Below are 22,407 nucleotides of genomic sequence, written 5' to 3' on the forward strand. Positions count from 1 at the left end.
AAGGTATAGTAATAAAGTATCGTATCACTTTGTACATTTTCGTGGTACTCGTGATCGGCCCACACTATGGTTCTGCAGTTTCGTTTAACCCTAAGAAACGATGACCATGTTCTCGCACATAGGGAGAGAACCAGACTGGGAAAACTGGGGGGAAAAGACTGGGGAAACGTAGACGGCAGTCACTATTCTAGGACATTCTTTGTCCTCTGGTGCTGCACAAAACGCAAATGAGCAGCGAAGCAGGGGAGAGCTAAAGATACACACGTTTCAGACCAGGGACCTCGGTGTCTGCACCCCGACATGCTGAGAGAAAGAGACAGGGGATACGGTCAGACACAGACACGCACCCAGCACCATCCACAGTAATGAGGACACAGGCCACACCCACCAAGCCACACCCACTAAAGAGAGGGCAGTTGCTTATGAGTCCCGGTGTGACCTATGCCAGTTTCTTTACGCCTTCTCACATGGCTGAGTGCCCGCATGGGCGGGTGTAGTGTTTCTGGTGGCCCACTCAGAAATTTACTACGAGGCCTCCTGCACCCTCACCCAGTGTAGTGACTATTTGTGGCCAGTAGGGGGTGCCCACGTCTCAGGAGCCCCATGTATTTGTTTGGCTATGTGGTGGCAAACACTACTGTTGTGTACTCAGTTGTACAGTGGAACCGAATACCGAATGCTCAGTCGGACGCACATTCCAAGATGTGTAAGTGAGTGTATAGTCTGGTAGCCTCATTCTCAACACCCATGCCCCGCCCCCAACCCCCCCCGCCCTGCTCCCAGCAAATGAGCTCACTTTCAATGATGTCCCCGAGACCTTGAGAATACAGCAGCTCCTTCAGCCTGGACACCTCCTCCTTGAGCTCGCGCACCAGCCGGTTGTTGGGGTCCTCATTGATGACGGCATTGCAGCGGATCTGCTTGGCCCGGTCAGCGTACCTGATGGGGGGGGGGGGGGGATGAACCTGCTCAGAGGCATGAGATAGAACCCCCGGTGGCAGCTGACAGTCTGGACACCCGAGCAGCTTCGGCCATTTGTGTCGCTGGGATGAGATGGCATTTTGTGCACTGCACCAATACTGCACCGGATAAATTAGGTCAGGGGCTATTTTCAGCAGGCTGATGACTGCCTTTACACACTAAGCCCACAAGGGGGAGACAGCAGCATTATGCCAGTATCTGCCGCCAGACTTAGGTGTCCCTCCTACCTCAGCGTGCTGAGGGTCTCGTCATAGTTGATGTCCGCGGGGCTGAGGGCGGCCACCATTGCAGTTCGAGAGTTTCCCCCTGGGGGAGGGCAGCAGTGGAGGGGGGTGGTGTTAATAGTGGAGCACTTCCAGGAGCATATTAAAGGTACACACCATAATGTGAGAATCACAAATCCGTCACAGACACGGCGTTCCGAGGTCCGTACCTAAGTTCTCCCTGAGCAGCCAGGTCAGCACGGAGTCTCTGTACGGAATAAAACTCTCCACCTTCTTCTTCTTTTTGTTCTGAGTATAAAATACATTCCTTTGCTTAAAAAGACTTTAACAAAGGTCATGGAAATCACATATTGTGGACTGAACACAAGAGTCAAGATTTCTTTTGTCATATTTTGGCATAGTAACCCTGGTACAATATGTAATGTAAATCTGGCTTGCTCTTGCAACTGAGCAAAAGAGAATTTAGATAAATAAAGATTAAATTAAATTAAGTTAGGGGGGAGGCTAAAAACAAAGGCTAAATGGAAGATAAAGTATAGGCCATATATAAAGCATATTCTGAAGACCAAGTGCAAACAACATTATATACAGTATGCAGGGTAGGCAGTGTGCAAACGGCATTATATACAGTGTGCATGGTAGGCAGTGTGCAAACGGCATTATATACAGTGTGCATGAAAAGCAGTGTGCAAATGGCATTATATACAGTGTGCATGGAAAGCTGTGTGCAAATGGCATTATATACCATGTGCATGGTAAGCAGTATGCAAACGGCATTATATACAGTATGCATGAAAAGCAGTGTGCAAATGGCATTATATACAGTGTGCATGGAAAGCTGTGTGCAAATGGCATTATATACCATGTGCATGGTAAGCAGTGTGCAAATGGCATTATATACAGTATGCATGAAAAGCAGTGTGCAAATGGCATTATATACAGTGTTTGAATGGAAAGCATTGTGAAAACGGCATTATATACACTGTGCATGGTAAGCAGAGTGCAAACGGAAGCGTCCTACCTTGTTTGGTCCTGAATCCTAAAAGGAAATAGGACATAAGAGTTTTTCTACAGTTTTTTAATTGTGTTAAAAATAACAACCACAATCTATATATAGCTAAATATGCATGAGAACATCACCACCCTAAGATAATCATACAGAAGCTGTTTGCCAACGAGAAATACTGAGAAGATCTGTGTTTCAGTGAAAACATTTATCCTTGGGGAAAAAAACAGCGAATTCCCCAAAACAGAATCTATCGCCTTGAGTCAGATACCAAGAGTCTTTCAGTGGCATCCCAGAATCCGTTTCTGACTGGTGATGCCTCACACAGAGCTCTGACTGACAGACGGACCTGCACCTGACAGACGGATCTGTACAGAACACAGCACGCGGATCTGTCCACGTCAGATCACAAACTAATTCTGCGAGTGGATGCGGAAGCTCACCACTTCAGCCAGTGCAGAGATAACTTTCCCCAGGGTAGTCAAGGATTTATTGATATTTGCTCCTTCCTGAAAAAGAGTACCGGAAGGGAAAATTCATTAAATCGAGTCACTGGATGGACATATCAGTGTACATGTGTTCAGTCACCTGTGGCACCTACACACTCGTACTGAGGTGCCCTTGACAGTGTACTACAGTGGCCCAGAGGACGGCAGCGGGAGGAAATGAGCTCACCTTCAGCCGGGTTCCTTTGGCCCCTGTGGAGTCAGCTCTCTCACTCCCAGCCAGGTCCACCAAGCTGATTTTGCTGACCTGTAAGAGACAGTGATGATGTTCTTCATAGCGGTGTCAGGACAGGCCAGGCTGACACACACACACGCGCACACACATGTAGGATAAACATATCCTTATGGGGACCGCTCATTCATTTCAATGGGAAAAATGCTAACGCTAACTATGACGACCTTAACCCCCACCCAGCCCATAAGCCCATAACCATAAGTAACCAAGCAAAATTTTGCAGTTTTAGTTTTTTCATTGTAGTCGCAGATTTTTTATTAAATTGAGTTTTCCCTTATGGGGATCAGAAAACTGGTCCCCATAAGATAAAAAACAGGTATTCATCACGTTGTGGGGACATTATGTCCCCATAAGGTAAGGCATACCTGCTCACACACACACGCACACACCTGCATTTCTATTCTTTCATTTCTCATTGGCTGTCACTTAAAAGCAATTAATCATCCCTCACCCCCCACCCCCCCCAAAAATCTCAAAAAATGAAAAATGATAACAAATTGTTTTCACACACTTAGATTCTCAGTAAAAGTAAATGGCTCAGGTACTTATTTAACACTTTATTTAAAGCAGTCATCATAATGCATTATAGAAACCTTCAAAATGCATTATAATGCATTCATAAAGTACAGTGGTACCTCAGAACTCAAAATTAATCCGTTCAGAACTCCGGACCGAATTCAAAAAAGTTCGAGTTTTGATTGAATTTCCCCCATAAGAAATAATGGAAAACCAATTAATTGGTTCCCGGCCCCAAAAAATTACACCGAAATATGTTTTTTTTAGCATTTAAACGCAAAATGAACCAGACAAAACAAGAAAAGCAAATACTGTACTAAACACATCTAAGCACATTTATCAAAACGGTAATTTTAAAAGTAAGAAAATAAATGTGTCCAAACAATGTGTAAAGTTAAAAAAAACAATGTGTCCTGCCCCGATCGTCCACTCCTTCTGTGTGCCACGCCCCCTCGTTAACCCCGTGTGGAATCCCCGTGTGATCAGCTGTTTCTGGTTGTTGTCATTAGTCCTCTGTATTTAGTCCGTTTCAGTTCGTTTCCCCAGTCCGGTCATTGTATTGTCAGTCTGCGTTTTGCCTGCCTTACCTGTAATTAAACCCCGTATTCCCCAATACCCTGACGTCTCCGTTCTGTCCCCACTGGGCACGACAATATTATTATAATTAAATGTATTAATGGTTTATTATTAATATTAAAATAATTAAATAGAAATCTTTATTTTTAATTGTATTTTATTATATAATAATAATTACTGTTACTGTCTATCATTGTCTAAATGTATTTTTACTCTCTAAATATATGTATTCAGCTAGTGTAAACATGCATGATGCTATCACAGTGAATGCGAAGCTGACACTGAAGCACTACCCTTTGTTTCCGCTGAGAGAAGTGCCGCGTGACTAATTTCCCCGCGCGTACAAGTTATCTTAGGTCAGTGTTCACGGTTTGACTTCTGAGATTCAGATCGAGTTCCAGGTAATTTTTTTTCAAATTGGTTGGTTCGACTTTTAAGAAATTCGAGTTCTAATGAATTCGAGAACTGAGGTACCACTGTATTATAAACATGGCTTTAACGGTTTATAAAAAGGCATAACACATTATAGGCAGGGCCAGCCCAACCCTTTTCGGGGCCCTAACCAAAACTTGGTTAATCTAGTTTCTATTTGTCATCTCCTTTCCTATTCTGACAGGCTGATCTGATGGGAGCCCCCTGGTGGTCACTGGGCCCCAAGCAGCCGCTGAGTTCGTTTATGACTTGGACCAGCACTACATACAGGCACGCCGTGGACGCCTTTCCGAAGCTCCGAGTCCGTGATAACCCTACCTTCTCACTGGTATTATCAGTCTCGGCGTCGTGTCTTCGCTGGGTGAAGATGATATTGAAGACCGCGTGGGAGCGACTGCTAGTTTCGTTCATGTTGGTGGCAGCCACCGTCCTGAGGGGAAAGAGGACCTCTGGGTTAGCGTGTCCCTCCTGTGGGCCCTTCGAAACATGTCCGATTTATTCTGGATAAACATCTGCCTGAACACAAATCAACCAGCCACCGAATCAGTGTAGCATTAGCTACTAGCGCAGCAGGTTCCCATCGTATGTGATCTACTGTAATGTCCTTCACAGCTGAACAGATGTTCTTTTCAAAGGGAAAAAGGACACATGGAAATGACTTTGCCACACGGGGGTTCCTCCGTCAGCCCTGATTAGCCTCAGCTCAGTCCTTTTAATTGTTCTAACACCAATGAGAGAGTCCTAATTAGGATGAATATACAGGATGGTCTCCATACAGTCTACCCATTAGGTGACATAGGCAGCCGCCTAGGGCGTCATCTTCTGAGGGGGCGCCGACTTAGCAAGGCAATTTTACTCTTTCAAGGCTTAGCCTGCCTTGCAAGTCAAGTCTGCATGAAAATGTACTTCACGTTCGGTCACACATATGCTGGCTGTTTAATTATGGATGTCCAGTGTTAGACGTCATCACTAGACCTAGCTTATTCATAGACCAGGTTGTCTATACAGGCTATTACAGGCCCAATGGGTAGAGCTACGCTGCCAGATGTTACCAAAGCATTAGCCTGCTACCTGGCTTTGTTGCCGGAGTCCATCAGATCCTGGATGTCATTGTAAGAGGTGACAGCCAGCTTGGATAGGTCCTCCACATAGGGCCCCATCAGGGGGTGCTCCCGCACACGCAGGTTTCCCTTGTTCTTGGGGTTAAGCAGGTCCCGCACACGCTCGCAGTAGATCTCCATGTAGCTAACCTGGTGAAGAACACAGGGCGTCGCATTGTCCTGCCTGACAGTGCCGAGTCATGACATCACTTCCGGCTTTCTGCTCACCTCTACAGAGTAGGACATACTGTTGTCGTTATTGCTGTCATTGATCTTGGTAAAGAGGTCTTCACACAACTGGGCAGAGAGCAATGGAGATGGGTTAGATTCCACGTTTCCAGGATCCTGCAAAGAACTTTCTAGGCTTCCTAGGTGTATAAGCATCATGATCATCTATACCATGATGTACATTATTTTTTTTGCAAATACCACATGCAATAGTTGGTGTCAGACTTGGTGGAACATGTACTGAGTGACTGTCCATCCATCCATCCATCCATCTATACTCTCACATATCTCTTCATCCATCCATCTATCTATCTATCCATCCATCTATCTATCTGTCCTCTCACACATCCCTTCATCTATCTATCTATCTATCTATCTATCTATCTAATCTAATCTCCCACACATTCCTCCATCCATCCATCTATCTCCCATCCATCCCTCCATCTATCCCTCCATCTATCTATCTATCTAATCTCCCATCCATCCCTCCATCTATCTATCTATCACATCCCTCCATCTATCCCTCCATCTATCTATCTATCTATCTAATCTCCCATCCATCCCTCCATCTATCTATCTATCACATCCCTCCATCCATCCCACCATCTATCTATCTATCCATCCCTCCCCATGGCTGTCTGCAGCCCAGCATCTCCCCGGCGGCTCCACACCAGCGGTATGATTCCCTGCTGTCCGGGCTCCTGCTTGCCCATCATGGTGTAGGACTTGCCGGCGCCCGTCTGGCCGTATGCGAAGATGCAGACGTTGTAGCCCTCGAAGGCGTGAAGCAGCATCTCCTCGCCGATGTCCCGGTACACCTGCTGCTGGGACGCATAGTTGATGTCTTCTGGCTGCAGGACGACAAGAGCGACATTGGATATGCAGTATAACACAAAATGTTTTTCATTATGTATCTCGGTGTGTCTGTCTGTACCCATGTTTCTGTAAGCATTACTTTACGTTTAATTGGTCATCTTATTGTGTTTTTCTGTTTTACAGGGACCCCAATTTGACAAAATGACTCCGCTAAAACAGACATCAGATGGGTAACTGGACTACAGAGATGGAAAGATGCAGCCACTCACCGAGGTATGTGACCAGTAGGAAAAGTCAAAGTTGAAGCTCTTGGCCTCCTTGGGCTGCTTGGGGTTGAGGATGGCTGTTAGACAGGAAGGAGAGTCAGGAAGATGAGATGTTTAAGGCTGTGGGCCACAACCAAAGGAGCAGCTTAACAGAGACCTATGCTAAGAGACCAGCGAGCAGGATCCATCTATGGGACACAAAATCCATCAGCAACTGTCTTTGCAACCAATGCCAACATAAGTATCGCCATGTATTCACAAATGGCCACATTAGGCATTTAAATGACACCAGACTGACAGATTTAAAATAATATATGAAAATCAATCAATCAATTAATCAATAAATCAATCAAACCTGGATGAGTCACTGAATTGTCTATTAAGGACAGATTACTACAACATATTGTGTGTGACCAGACACACCAAGGTATAAAACGCAACAGATTCCACCCTTGTTGTTTTCTACGCATTTTTCCTCATTCTTCCATGAGTCAGGACACTGGCTGGGAAGCCACCAGAACACGATTCCCAGCAGCAAAAAAATCAATGTTGGTGTACATGGCAAAGCCAATTACATTTAGAGAAGAGTCTGCAGATCAGCAGGGGGACTGAGGACGTCTCGTCTATATTAATGTTCTCTTCCTGGGGCCCGTACCACCTTTAAAGAGGAGCCAGCGTGATGTGTGAGTTATCCTTTCACATGCATGGAACTGAAGACACCAGCATCCAAGAGGAGCTCTTTGCAATGCTGACTACAGATTTAACAGACGTGAGTTACGGCCACCCTGGAAATCAGATGAAGGCCCATCTAAGATACCTCAAAGAAGAAAAAACCCTAATGCTAGTTTCCAAAGGTTTCAACAGGTTCTGAGTCTACAGGGACACTGAAGAACAAGGTCCAGAGAGAAGGTACAAACGGACCTCCACGTGTCCTTTACATGGCTCAAAGGTCACTGCTCAATGAAATGATTTTAGGGCGATTCTATAATAACCGAAACACCAGTGAACACCTCACTTCACGCATCTGCTGGTGTACCTTCTCAGAAACCCTCCACCCGGAAAATTAATTTCAATTACCTCGATTCAACTTCATTTTGCTGCCAAGTGTGAATGACATTGACACGTCGGTGTTTGGGGAAATTGAAAGGCGTTGAGGGAAAGGAGGGAGGCAGCTTTACAGAGTCTCTGCGCTTCCAGGGAGGGGAAAATATGGGGGCTTTTATAAGAGCTCTACAAATAAATCAATGGGGAGGAAATTAAACCAAAGACAATAGAGGTAGCTTCAGTCTGGCTGGCAATAAATACTGGAATTGAAATATCGATGTGTTGTGCTTTCTCCTTTAAACAGTAGGTATTAAGTTAAGGTTTTATTAAGTCGGCTATCAAGGCAATAGCCCAAATATCCTTGAGGCCTGCACCTTAGTTTATGGCACCCCAGACTACGGTGTCACTAGCAACAAAACAAGAGTTTAATGGCGCAATTAAAGAGCTCAGTCGTCCTTATTGCAGGGTGACGTGTGTCACTCAGTGTGGCTACATGCTAAGCTTCAAGGTCCCTTCAGTGTTTTCATAGGCTCATCCCATACATGAGCCATTAGTTTGCCTTTGATCCTTTTGCTTTTGAATGTATTGTGGACGACACTCCTCTAATTGTGGGGTGGGAGGGTGTGTAGTCAGTGTGTGGGGAGGGTGTATATACCCCTAATCTGTCATGGTATGACCCTAACCCTAACCCCTAATCTGTCATGGTATGACCCTAACCCTAACCCCTAATCTGTCATGGTATGACCCTAACCCTAACCCCTAATCTGTAATGGTATGACCCTATTCCTAACCCCTAATCTGTCATGGTATGACCCTAACCCTAACCCCTAATCTGTCATGGTATGACCCTATTCCTAAACCTGCCGCGTCAATGAGCTACTGTGCAAATGGACCAGAACCGTCTTTGTTCACTTCTTGTATATTAGACATCCACACACATACACACACACACACACACATAGACACACGCAGAAACACATGCACACGCACGCACACACACACACACACGCAAGCACAGACACACACACACTCACAATCACACACGCAAGCACAGACACACACACAATCACAATCACACACACACACTCACAGACACACACACAGACACAGACGCACGCACGCGCACACACACACGCACGTACACACACACATGCACGCACACAAATGCACACACACACACGCACAGACACAGACACACACAGACACAAACACACACACACAGACACACGCACGCACACACAGACACACGCACGCACACACATGCACACGCACGCACACACACACACATGCACGCACGCGCACACACACGCACAGAAACACACACAGGCACACACATACACACACAGGAAGGTACAAGCACATGGTAGGACAGGCCAAGAAGTCCTGGCAGACAGGCTATCCTCAGGAAGCCTGATCCCCCCCCCCTCCCCCCCGCACAAAGAGAGGTGACACTTGCTTCCCTGGGCATCCTGAATAAATGATGAACACTTCCTGCGGGGAGCTTCTGCTGCTTTCCATGCTTAACAGAAAAAAACAGAAATGCAGGAGGGGGGGCAGAGGCCTGCGCTTTCCACTCATCTCCATATTCTGCTGAACCAGGCCGGTACACCAGGGTTCACAGTGTAACAAAACCTACAGTCACCTCTAAAACAAGCTGAGGCTACAGTACGAGCAGAGATACCCGAGAAAGTACAGCACCTCCTGTCCTCATTCACAGGCAAAATGATAACACTTTACCTGCCGTGAAATCTATCTATCTATAGATAGACAGATAGATGTGTGATTAGATAGACAGATACACAGATAGATGTGTGATTAGATAGATAGATAGATAGATAGATAGATAGATAGATGTGTGATTAGATAGATAGATAGATAGATAGATAGATAGATAGATAGATAGATAGATAGACAGAGATGTGTGATTAGATAGATAGATAGATAGATAGATAGATAGATGTGTGATTAGACAGATAGATAGATAGATAGATAGATAGATAGATAGATAGATGTGTGATTAGACAGATAGACAGACAGAGAGACAGAGAGACAGATAGATAGATAGATAGATAGATAGATAGATAGATAGATAGATAGATAGATAGACAGATAGATGTGTGATTAGATAGATAGACAGATACATGTGTGATTAGATAGATAGATAGACAGATACATGTGTGATTAGATAGATAGATAGATAGATATATAGATAGATAGATAGATGTGTGATTAGATAGATAGATAGATAGATAGATAGATGTGTGATTAGACAGACAGACAGACAGACAGATAGACAGATAGACAGATAGACAGATAGATAAATAGATAGATAGATAGATAGATAGATAGATAGATAGATAGATAGATAGAGGGATAGAGTGATAGTGTCCCTTACGGAAACCATCAATCACTAGGGAATGACCTTCAGGATCAGCGCCGATGTTGCAGGAACATCATCACAAAGGATCATGCCCCGTGTTCAGAGAAGGCCAGTGATAGAGGGGGGATGGCAATTCCTAGGGCCCCTGAGTGGCAGGGAACCTAAAAAATTTGGAGCACCCCAATGATATGTTTTCATTGGGCACAAAATGTCTAACTGCATCCCCGGTGGAGACTAACCATTTCCCCAAGGGAGATATTATCAGGACAGACGCACTGAGAGCACGTCCCGTGGAATCTGCTAGTGGGGGCCGGAAAGCCTCATCCCCAGTGCCCTGCATCCTACAACCTCAAGGTGGCCCCGGACTCTCAAACGGCCAGCATGCAGGAGAAGCGTAAAAATAGACATTTTCAGTTCTGAGAGTTCGACCCATTGCAATGATTCAGGACACATGATCTAGGACTTGTGTAAGGAGTGTGACTCTATGTAGAGTTCAGCACCACAGACGCAAATCAAGACCATCATGTGGACTTCAAGGATGAAGCCCGTCTAAATGTTCTGCCAGACACATTCACATTCTCTACACTTCCCAGGATCGATCAGGAGCATAAACAGCTCTTGGGTGGTTATGATTAAGTGAAGTGAGACAGTTTCCTTCAATGATCTTTATGGCTTCTTGTGCTAAACCACCGATACTGATCCATCATTGGAAACAAACATCTTTCCATAGAAGATGCCTGTCGTTCACTATGACATGAAAAATGACTTCATTGATTTAGGCAGTAGCACAGCAATCTGAGTGATATCAAAGCTTTCTCTCAAAATCTACTTTTTATTATCCATTTAAACTGGGAAAATACATCAATATGAAGCTGTCTGAATGCAGTGTTTTTATCTAAACTGAAATCTATAAATTCCACTGAATTCTCTTACAATTAGCCTTATCCATTTTTATCAATCACATTAAAGCTTCAATGCAGAAAAACTGTGACAACTGAAACTTTATCGCATCTCAGGCTCATTAAGGCGGAGCCAGTTGTGGATAAAAACAGCCAAATAATTTAATAGACATCGAAGAAACGTCATTTTCCCTAGAACATTCCCGGCGATTCCACTGAAGCGGTTATAGCACTGGTTCACCTATAGGTTAGTCCAGTTTCCGTGAAAGCAGGAAGGACAGTAATCTCATCACCAAATCATACATGGCAAAAACAAACAAACGTTATCCGGACCAGTCAGATAAAACCCCATAGAGAGGAAACCTCCTCAGATACACAGAAAATAAACAAAGCAATAAACAAATGTCATTCTCTATATCAAAAACAAGCAGCATTCAAGTCATACAATGAGCATGACAAACTACGGCTTAAATTACACATAAAATAATAATATTCTGCAGTAATGTACACATATTAGCAAAACATAATTCCTTCGGGCATGAGCTTCCATATAATTGTAATTCAATATTGTAACATAAACTGCCTTGTCATACAGGAGCACTGTTGCTAGGAGACCAGGTCTTCCTATTGGCTGTGGGAACTGTGATGTGTGTGTGTGTGTGTGTGTGTGTGTGTGTGTGTGGGGGGGGGGGGGGGGGCGGGGGGGGGCTTACATCAGGCAGCTCGCAGGCCTGTTTCCAGGGGAATATGGCGGCTTTTTTCTATGCGACAAGGCTGTGTTTTCGAAATAGGACTCAGCTGGAGCTACAACATGGCCCCCAAAGCAGGAATGCATCATGACACCCCCACAGGCCTCTCTGCAAGGCTCCTAACTGCTGAAACCCTGCCCTCTTCCTTATAGCGCCCCCTTCCTGCAAGCCCACCCACTCCCCCAATAAAAAGCAGATTTCTGCTCTGGAAAATACATGAAAGGCCGGGATGGAATTTCAGGCCAGGCCTGGATCTCCCTCGATTCCCCACCGCTGATCGAAAGCCGGCTCCATGGCCACCAAATCTCCAAACTGGCCAATAGCGGCACAGTTCCTAACGCCCCTTGGCAAAGCTAGCCAATAACGGGAGAGTCTCTGGCTGAATGGGGTTTCCGAAGCAAAGAGACGAGAAAAACCGCCACGAGCGACGCTATCCAGCATCACACACGAGACAAACAAGCACGCAGTCAGCGTAATGACTGAATAAATAACCTTTTTATGTGCCTATAGAAAGGCACGGTCCACAGTTAACAGAGAGGACTTCGATGTCACCTGCCCTGGTCCTGCTTTAACCCTTACATGTCCCACTCTGGGTGACCCGTCCTATCCTGGGTGACTCGTTCTACCCGCATTGCCGTGCCCCAGCCCCAGTGAGGGCAGCACTCTGACAGCCACAAGGCCTGAGTGATATCAGCACCTCATGGGTGACTTGCTCCAGTCAATAGGAATTTTCTGGTCCATCAGCAGCCCCGACAGCAGAGATGAAACCTCCCCCCCAAACCGCTGACACAAAGATGCAGAGAGCAACTCAGTAGGACTGAACCATGATGGAGCCCAGATGGGGGGAAGACTGGACAGCACCATCCAGACATTATTTCTGCAAGTTTCTTACACCTGTTTACATCTGCTACGAGTAGACACTGTTACTATGGAGATACAATTGCGCAAACGCATCACAATTCACAATATCTGATCAATTTGTTAAATAATCTTCTCTTCATATTTCCCAAGTGCCAAAAATAGCAACAAAGCCCAGGGGAAGGAAGCAACCCAAACATCCACTGGGTGGCGCCACTGAGTCTTGTGTGCTACCTCCTAGTCAGGCATTCGCATTCCAGTGGAGGTATCGCCTCCTTTCAGGGCTCCCTCGCCTCCTTCCTGTGAACGACCCGAGCCAGCGGCCCGTCAGCCAGTCAGACCAGCGGCCTGTTTCTACCCCGCGATCCGTAACCCTTTCTGGGCCGGAGCTCAGCACAAAGCCGCGTCCTGCCTTCTTCCCACCGAGCCTCACCGCGAGGACAATGAGAGCCACAGCCGAGGCCACAAACATCATGACATCATCAATTCCTGAAAGGCCTGCCTCCCACTGGCCTGCTGCTTCTGTAAGCGGGCAAACAATCGGCCATCCATGGAGCCGAGGCAGCTACGACACCCCAAGGCCTTCACTTCTTAAAGGGGAAGTACCGCCGCATCACAGAACTGCAAAAACAAGGCCTTCGCTGTGTATGATGTCGTATCATTTCACTTAATGATGACTTTAAAGATTAAACTATGCAGGTAAAAAAAATCTGATCAAAAAAGGGGATAATATTTTTTTTTTTCAGGAAATAACTCCGAGACTACACTGCTCCATTTGTTTGTTTTCAAGCTATAATGTTACTTCAAAGAGGAGAGCTTCTGCATTTCAGGTGGCATGATGTGCCGCATTATTACCAAACGTGCCCATGTTTGGGGCTTTAGATCTCACCTCCACTGTGAGTGGGGAATTTGCCTGTTCTTCCCTTGCTTGGCAGATAATCCAGTTTCCTCCTGTCGTTCAATGACAGCTAACTGACATCTCTAAATTCCCCTTGTCCAGGGTGCACCTCCGCAGCGGTTCCTGTGCAGCCCGGAACAGGCTAACCCCCTCCATGACCCCCGTCCACGGTACGCGCCCCGGAGATGGATGGGTGTTCCCCGTTCAAACTCCAGTATCCTCAGCAGACATGGGTATTTTTGTACACAGGCGTGACGCACACTGACATGTCAACAATGCGTGTGGCATTTCACAGAAGAAAAAAAAATGCGGCTTGATCACGGAGCCAAGCGTGAATGAGGGAATCCGTGTCACCGCTCATCATTACTGCAGGCGGAGGAAGGAAAATGGCGGGAACGAATCAGACGTCGATCTCCGTCTAGGGTTACTGGCGCTCGAGGCCTCTGCTGCTTCACTCCACCAGCGCAAGCTCAGAGCTCCTCCACGGTGATGGGCGGTTGGCACGGGCGCTGGCACGGTGGGCAGAGCAGCTCTTTGTGATTTCAGAAGACCTGGCAGCCAAGCTGGAAGCCGTGGAGACCAGCACCAAGGAGGTCTGAGGGTCACATGGACTCAATGAGCCTTTTATTTGTTATTCTCCATGGAGTGGGAGAGCTCTGTGAAACCACAGCAGAATGGGTAAACATGGCCGCCGGCACAGAACCAGCAAAAGCAGAATTTTCTTATGAAATTATTTTTGACATGCATTTTGTCTTTTTTGAGTCTTCGCAGGTATCCGCCAGCAGTCGACAAGTTACCAGTTCATCGCTACCGAGGCCTCCAGATCAATATGGCCGTCTCGTTAGCGTAGCCTCCGAAATATCAACTTCGCTTCTTAATTCATGCACCCAAAACAGGCCGATTATCTCAAAAAAAAAAAAACTAGAAAGAGCCGAATCGAAGGAGACACTGAGGACGTAGAACTGAGAAGCATCGACGGAAAGAGACGCGTTCCATTCGTAACATGAGCTTAACTACGCAAAACAGGCCTCTGAAGGAATCCAAGTCGCTGGAAGCGCTCTGGAGGGAGGGGGCACCTAGACTGGGCTGAACGGTAAATATTTCAAAGGCCTCATCCATTATTGACAGAATGGTTTTGCGTGTGTGCGGCAGACCGGAAACCAAGAGCCCCCCCCCCCCCCAGCGGCCTCTCCCACGAGGACCTCCACCCATTCCTGCGCTCATGTAAGCCGTCCTTCACGCTGCCTGAAGCAGCCGAGAGGCCTGTCACTCTTTCTTCATTCTCCAACCGATAAAAGACACTTCAGATTTCTCCGGCTGATGGGACGTTATTTCATGTAGGCATCACCATAATGGCTGGACAAACTTATCTGTATATTTCTGGTGCATATTAAAAGATGGACCACGTCACTATGGTGGACAGAAACTATTTAAATCACGCCACCATGATTCTAGTTATTACTTTTAGCGTTAAAAAAAAGCAAAAGAAAGAACCAAATCTACATAAAAGGCTTTTCTGAATTTTTTGTCACACCACCAAACTGGACTGAAATCTCCTCACAAGGACACACTGTAACCAGGCAGTAAGTGGTCTGTAATTCAATTAAATGGTCTTGCGTTGACCAATCAGAAAGACCCCAGCTCAGCAAAGAGCAGACATATTTCCCCTGGAAGCTTTAGGAGCTTCCAGCAGGCACTAGATTTTCCGGGGGAACTGGCGTTTGGGAGATGCTGGGGTGTGGCTGACACATGGACCAAAGCCAGGGGGCGCCGTCGCGGCTGCACGGCCCGAGCTGTGACTCCGAGGACAGACGCCTATCGCCTTCCGCTCACACAAAGCATACCTACTGTGCCATGTCACCCAGCACCCATTTAGAGACCCGACAAAAACAATGCCAGGGTTGGTGCCCGGTGGACGCGGCAAAGCGGGCATCTCGGAATGGTTTCAAAAACTTCAGCACAGGCCAAATCAAAACTGAGGTAGAGAGCCAGGTGATAAGATAGCAGTGATGTCAGAGAGGTTCTCACTGTCCTTATGGGGACTGCACTGCAGTGATGTCAGAGAGGTTCTCACTGTCCTTATGGGGACTGCACAGCAGTGATGTCAGAGAGGTTCTCACTGTCCTTATGGGGACTGCACAGCAGTGATGTCAGAGAGGTTCTCACTCTCCTTATGGGGACTGCACAGCAGTGATGTCAGAGAGGTTCTCACTGTCCTTATGGGGACTGCACAGCAGTGATGTCAGAGAGGTTCACACTGTCCTTATGGGGACTGCACAGCAGTGATGTCAGAGAAGTTCTCACTGTCCTTATGGGGACTGCACAGCAGTGATGTCAGAGAGGTTCTCACTGTCCTTATGGGGACTGCACAGCAGTGATGTCAGAGAGGTTCTCACTGTCCTTATGGGGACTGCACAGCAGTGATGTCAGAGAGGTTCACACTGTCCTTATGGGGACTGCACAGCAGTGATGTCAGAGAGGTTCACACTGTCCTTATGGGGACTGCACAGCAGTGATGTCAGAGAGGTTCTCACTGTCCTTATGGGGACTGCACAGCAGTGATGTCAGAGAGGTTCTCACTGTCCTTATGGGGACTGCACAGCAGTGATGTCAGAGAGGTTCACACTGTCCTTATGGGGACTGCACAGCAGTGATGTCAGAGAGGTTCTCACTGTCCTTATGGGGACTGCACAGCAGTGATGTCAGAGAGGTTCACACCGTCTTTATGGGGATTGCACAGCAGTGATGTCAGAGAGGTTCTCACTGTCCTTATGGGGACTGCACAGCAGTGATGTCAGAGAGGTTCTCACTGTCCTTATGGGGACTGCACAGCAGTGATGTCAGAGAGGTTCACACCGTCTTTATGGGGATTGCACAGCAGTGATGTCAGAGAGGTTCACACCGTCCTTATGAGGACCGCACAGCAGTGATGTCAGAGAGGATCTCACTGTCCTTATGGGGACTGCACAGCAGTGATGTCAGAGAGGTTCTCACTGTCCTTATGGGGACTGCACAGCAGTGATGTCAGAGAGGTTCACACCGTCTTTATGGGGATTGCACAGCAGTGATGTCAGAGAGGTTCACACCGTCCTTATGAGGACCGCACAGCAGTGATGTCAGAGAGGTTCACACTGTCCTTATGGGGACCGCACAGCAGTGATGTCAGAGAGGTTCACACTGTCCTTATGGGGACTGCACAGCACTGATGTCAGAGAGGTTCACACTGTCCTTATGGGGACTGCACAGCAGTGATGTCAGAGAGGTTCACACTGTCCTTATGGGGACTGCACAGCAGTGATGTCAGAGAGGTTCACACTGTCCTTATGGGGACTGCACAGCAGTGATGTCAGAGAGGTTCACACTGTCCTTATGGGGACTGCACAGCAGTGATGTCAGAGAGGTTCACACTGCCATTATGGGGACTGCACAGCAGTGATGTCAGAGAGGTTCACACTGCCCTTATGGGGACTGCACAGCAGTGATGTCAGAGAAGTTCTCACTGTCCTTATGGGGACTGCACAGCAGTGATGTCAGAGAGGTTCACACTGTCCTTATGGGGACTGCACAGCAGTGATGTCAGAGAGGTTCACACTGTCCTTATGGGGACTGCACAGCAGTGATGTAAGAGATGTTCACACTGTCCTTATGGGGACTGCACAGCAGTGATGTCAGAGAGGTTCACACTGTCCTTATGGGGACTGCACAGCAGTGATGTCAGAGAGGTTCACACTGCCCTTATGGGGACTGCACAGCAGTGATGACAGATCACACAGATTCATAGCTCAAAATGCACCTGTGTTTCCACAGTGGTATTAAGAAAAACACATCCAGATGCATGAGGTTCATTATTCAGATCAGCACAGCAGGTGGGAATGTGTACAGCCTCCACTGTACACCCTGAAAAGCAACACCCCCCCCCTCGCCCAGGATTTGGTGAAGGTCACCGAGCCTCATGGTCGGCAGGTTTTGCAGAAGAAGTCCAGCCTGCTGCAATCCTTACTGATTAGAGTAGGGATGCCCAATCCCCGCAGAGCTTAGGTACAGCCCTAATTTAACATACCTGATACAGGTAATTAGGCCCTTCAGTTATATCCCAGTATGAGAACCAGCTTGACCTCAACATAGCTGACTGTAATATTGAGGAGATGATTATCAGGTGTGTTAAATGAAGGCTGTACCTAAGCTGTGCAGGCTGGCTGGTCTCCAAGAGCCCTGGATCAGAGTCTCTGCCTCTGTGTGTCCGATGTACAAAAACACAAGTTCCTCTCCTCACAAAAAGCTACCTGATGAACCTTCTTTTATTTTCTGGAATCATATCAGTAGTAATACCATTTATTTTTAATATACATGTGCTTGATCCAACCTAGGCTGCTTGTTTTCATTAACCCAAAAAACTCCATTCATTTTGATTTAAGCCACAGTCTTGTCGACTCCTAATTAGCTTCACCAGTCGAAAAGTCAACCCTCCCTGTACGACATGTGCATCACTCTCCGGCGGCTCCCGGTGGCCAAGGCTGGTACTCACTGGTGGTGTTCCCCGTCATCTGGATGATGCATTTGCTCTCGCGCCCAATCTCCCGCGAGTTGAAGGGGCGCACGCGCACCGCCACCTTGACCGAGGCGCCTGCCATGGTTCCCCCGCTTCGCAGTCCAGGGGGGCTGCTGATTGGACGAGGGCCGACGCGGTCGCAACCTGCAAGAAGAGACGGCAAGCCTGGGTCATGGCAAGACAAGATGCAACACTGAGCCCCCAAGGAACTGAGGTACGAATGGCTCCGCATTTTACTGGAAATCCCTAACACACAATCAAGCGAATGCCCAGCAATGGCACCTTCCATAATAAAAGTTAACAATTGTGTCATATGTCTGGAAATTTCCATATTAAAAAAATGCGTCCACACGAAATCCTTTCCTCTAAACAGTAATCTATCATGGGGATATTTATGCATTGGAAAATACTTTTTTATAGTGCATTTTCAGAGACATAACTTTATATTTTAATTTCAGTATTATTCTATTATTTTATAAACAATACCCTGTTAACAGAATACAGAATAAAAATATAATAACTGATGTATTAGGGATATTATCTCTCTGCTCTGACAGCTGGGATCCCTGCCTGCCGCCTGTCATTTGCGTGCCGTTCATTTTTCCGGGCACGAGCTGGGCTTCTGTGAGGCCTGTTGAAGAAACCCCCCCCCCCCCCCCCTTTGTTCAGAGCCGCTTGCCGATGGCTGCAAGGGCCGTCTGACCTGGCACTAAACCCAGGACGGGCGAGTCCGGAGGTGAAATGCACCCCCCCGCCCCCACAAGACACCACACACCACGCGGCGATGTCAAGACAAGCGGCAACAAAGGAAGGGTGGCCATGGTTCAGATAGGATCTGATTAGCCACTCCCATCAGGACCACGGAAAAGGCACTGTATCAACAGCCCCCTCCCTCCCCCCCCCTTCACCAATTACCAACCAAAGTTGTTCTACTGTCACCTCTGCAATAAAACCATGTTACGCCACCTGATCTGCATAAATGACCCGGCAGCCTGACCCTTGTGAGCTACACAGCTGCAGAGACAGGCTGTAAGGGGAGGAGAACATCTCCGCCATCTTCTTTCAGCCACCACATACATTAAACATCAACTCGGCTCACATGACGCTTAGAACTCCGCTGTGATTCAGCATCTGTCACAGATCAACAGGGGGGAGCACTAGCCCTTAAGGACACGGAGCCCTTACATGCCAATTCACCCGAAACCACTAAAACCATTAAAACCAGTAACTGCAAGGCCCGCTGGAGCTGCTGCGGCCATGACACTCCCTGCTTCCGTTGCCCTCCCAGGGCCAAGCTACGTCTGCCCCACTCAGGCGTGAATCATCCGCTACCTCAGCCACGACCACAGATGACGTACGTTTCTCGTATTAGAAATTAACATCAAAATGATGCATGTCTTTTAAAATGCTTGCTTTAATGCAGTGTTGACCAGTATCATTTATTTTGTTTTCCTTTTTTCCCTTCAGACATTTGACACATTATTATTATTATTATTATTATTATTATTATTATCATTATTATTATTATCTTCAAAAGGATTCCACTAACTGTTTCGCTCTGCTCATACCTTAAACCGGCCGCCTTGTCTATCCGGTAAAATGGGCGACCGTCGCCTTTTTTGTTTTTAATGGCAGCAAACCAATGCATTCGTATCGGCAACTGGGAGGGACACGGCCGGCCAAATTCTGACGCCGATATTTCGCAAGTCACTGCCGTTATTTCAGCGGACCCGCCCGGGAACGCGCACCGTATAATAAATAATGCACCGGCGGCGGTCATGCGCCTCGCAGCACGACGGCTCTGCGTGGAGATCGCGTCTCAGGGCTGAAACCTTGGGAGGACAACTCAGCATTTTCTGCTGTGATGCCAAACACAATTAAACCCATGTTTTAGTGCACGACGATGTAAACGAAGCCTGGAAAGACGGCCACAAATCTGAGCGGAAATCCCCAGAATATCTGTTTATACGCCATTAAAATCCCCGTAGCTGTTCCATCATTCACCTGCGTGTTACCTGACGCCCGGATCCATGTTTGCTACCGTGGTCAGCGTTTTGAAATCATAATAAATCCTACCAATCTACCTCTCCTATGCATAGGTTCAAATGCTAAAATAAATGCGTTTTTCTTCAAAAAGGGATCAGTTTGTGTTTAGCATTATTTTACATACAATTTGTGCGATTTCAGCGTCACTTATCATTGATCTATGGTACCCCGGGGGAATCCAGCAAAAAACGTTGCTTAAATTTATGTACATACTGGGTTTCGTCATTAACACAATCTGAAGGGTATTATCTATGTTATATCTATATTATATTTTTGAGGAGTATTTTAGCTACAATGCAGGTGTTCCGTTGTCCAATCAAAACCTTCAGATATGTATATTTGATTTCCCTTTGACTTTGGCCCTGAATGACAACGCATTTCTCCAAAACCTCCTCAGATGCCGAAACATTATTCCAATCTTACAGGAACAAAAATTTTTTTTTCAAATAAGCAAAAGCCTTGAGATTCTTGTTTGCCACCCACCAGACAAGCTCTAAGACGTCAACAGCCTCACCCGCACCCCCCCCCCCCCATCCACCCCCCACCCATCATAAAAGAACCATCTTTCATCTCCAGCAATAAATTTTCACAAAGCCTAGTCAATACAAAGAGCAAATTTTCAATTTTCCAGGGGACGCAGAGGTCGGGGAGCATCTTACCTTGTCGGTGTCACGTTTCTGTTGACGGCGGCTGTCCCTGCCTCTCCCAGGGGCTCCCGGCTCTGCTGGCTGCTGCCTCAGCCTCCGTTCAGCCTCCCCTGTTCCTCACGCCCGAGCAGCAGGGAGACCGGCTTACGGGTGCGGCCGGATGCGCTGCGGGGCCTGGTACCGACTGCCGTGTCCGAAGGGGGAGGGGGTCGGGGATCGGGGGCGACAGGGACCGGCCGCTGTGCGCTTAGTGATCCAGAAGGCAAAATGGCTCTGTTGACCAGCCAGGGCTGAGATGCTAAGCAGCAACGAGCTATGACATCACCAGCGAGGCAGACAGCAGCATCAATGCAGCACAGGGAGAGGGAGAGAAGGAGAGCAAGCAAGCGAGAGAGAGAGAGAGAGAGAAAGGGGAGGGCTGTGTATTTGTGGGGGGAGGTGGAGATGAGGAAGGGGCTAGCATCCCAGGGAGAGCTCCCCCCCCCCAGAAAAAAACAGCCACTCGGTGTTAAGCTCCAGGAAGTACTCTGCCTTAGCTTCATGCTACCTGCGAGACTTTAATTTCTATGCAGAATTAGCTTATACATGATAATTCTTACACATCCTTAATTTGGTGAATGGAGCATTTGTAGGTCATGGTGAAACGTCCCTCTGTTAAACTGTGGAAAACAATGCAAGTTATTGTTCAGTTAAGCTGAGATGGCTGATTTATTGTCTGGTATTATCATGTATAATGACACTACACGCACCACCTGGGGCAGAGGGCATTTACAATTAGCTAATTCTATAACTGCTTATTAAATCCAAACCATTTGTAAACCCTGATCCATAGGGTTGTATGAACTGACTTCTTGTACTTTTCTCTGTTCCCAGTTCAGCATGTCACCATATTCTGGGTGTAAATTTGCACAAAGCAGGACGGATATGCAGAAGCTGGTATCCCTTTCAAGCCTGTAGCTTTTCAATGGCTCAATGTAATATTATAATTGTATGAGCCCAGTACATCAAGCTGCATCATGGTGGAATATGTAATGGACAAATTGGACCAACTACCCATAATGCAAGTGGTACTGTATCAACATCTTTAATGTTCACTATTCTGGCACAAGCCCAATGATGTTTACTAGGCTCCAGCAGCAAGGAAGGATTAGTTACAATACAAAACGTTGTTTTTTTAGAGCTAATGGAAGCCAGCGAAGCTGATTCCTCGAAATCTCTTTCACGGTGAATGTACCCTCTCTCTGCGGTGCCTGTACAAACCAAACTGCCACATTCTGACTAATAATAAGATTCTGAAGATATCACTCCACATGGAGGTGACTCTCTCTTGCCCGTCTTTCCCAGGGACTGGCAGATGTGCACAGATAAGGCAACTTCCACCCCAAACATTCGGATCTGCATCTGGAAGTCTGGAGAGGAGATGGCTAAGAGCAGCCAGAGCGTCTCAGATT

General features: G+C 46.9%; 1 protein-coding gene across 16 annotated transcripts in view; it reads right to left on the reverse strand.

Annotated features, from left to right (window-relative positions):
• LOC111849445 (kinesin-like protein KIF1A) overlaps window positions 1–21,289 on the reverse strand; it is a 53,032-nt gene extending 31,743 nt beyond the window's left edge. For 5 of the 16 annotated variants that reach the window (XM_072704529.1, XM_072704527.1, XM_072704526.1 and 2 more), the window contains exons 1-14: window positions 20,969–21,289; window positions 18,240–18,407; window positions 6,890–6,963; window positions 6,476–6,655; window positions 5,805–5,873; window positions 5,548–5,726; window positions 4,795–4,906; window positions 2,887–2,964; window positions 2,655–2,720; window positions 2,227–2,244; window positions 1,415–1,493; window positions 1,209–1,287; window positions 797–939; window positions 265–303 (exon numbers count right to left, since the gene is read on the reverse strand). In XM_072704529.1, the coding sequence (XP_072560630.1) occupies window positions 265–303; window positions 797–939; window positions 1,209–1,287; window positions 1,415–1,493; window positions 2,227–2,244; window positions 2,655–2,720; window positions 2,887–2,964; window positions 4,795–4,906; window positions 5,548–5,726; window positions 5,805–5,873; window positions 6,476–6,655; window positions 6,890–6,963; window positions 18,240–18,345 (1,222 nt within the window). In that variant the 5' untranslated portion in view covers window positions 18,346–18,407; window positions 20,969–21,289. The remainder of the gene's footprint in view (window positions 1–264; window positions 304–796; window positions 940–1,208; window positions 1,288–1,414; window positions 1,494–2,226; window positions 2,245–2,654; window positions 2,721–2,886; window positions 2,965–4,794; window positions 4,907–5,547; window positions 5,727–5,804; window positions 5,874–6,475; window positions 6,656–6,889; window positions 6,964–18,239; window positions 18,408–20,968) is intronic. The other 11 variants (XM_072704534.1, XM_072704539.1, XM_072704533.1 and 8 more) reach the window with 5 other exon arrangements.
• Window positions 21,290–22,407: the final 1,118 nt, after the last annotated feature.

This window comes from Paramormyrops kingsleyae, chromosome 21, assembly GCF_048594095.1.
Source record: "Paramormyrops kingsleyae isolate MSU_618 chromosome 21, PKINGS_0.4, whole genome shotgun sequence".
NCBI classification, from domain to species: Eukaryota; Metazoa; Chordata; class Actinopteri; order Osteoglossiformes; family Mormyridae; genus Paramormyrops; species Paramormyrops kingsleyae.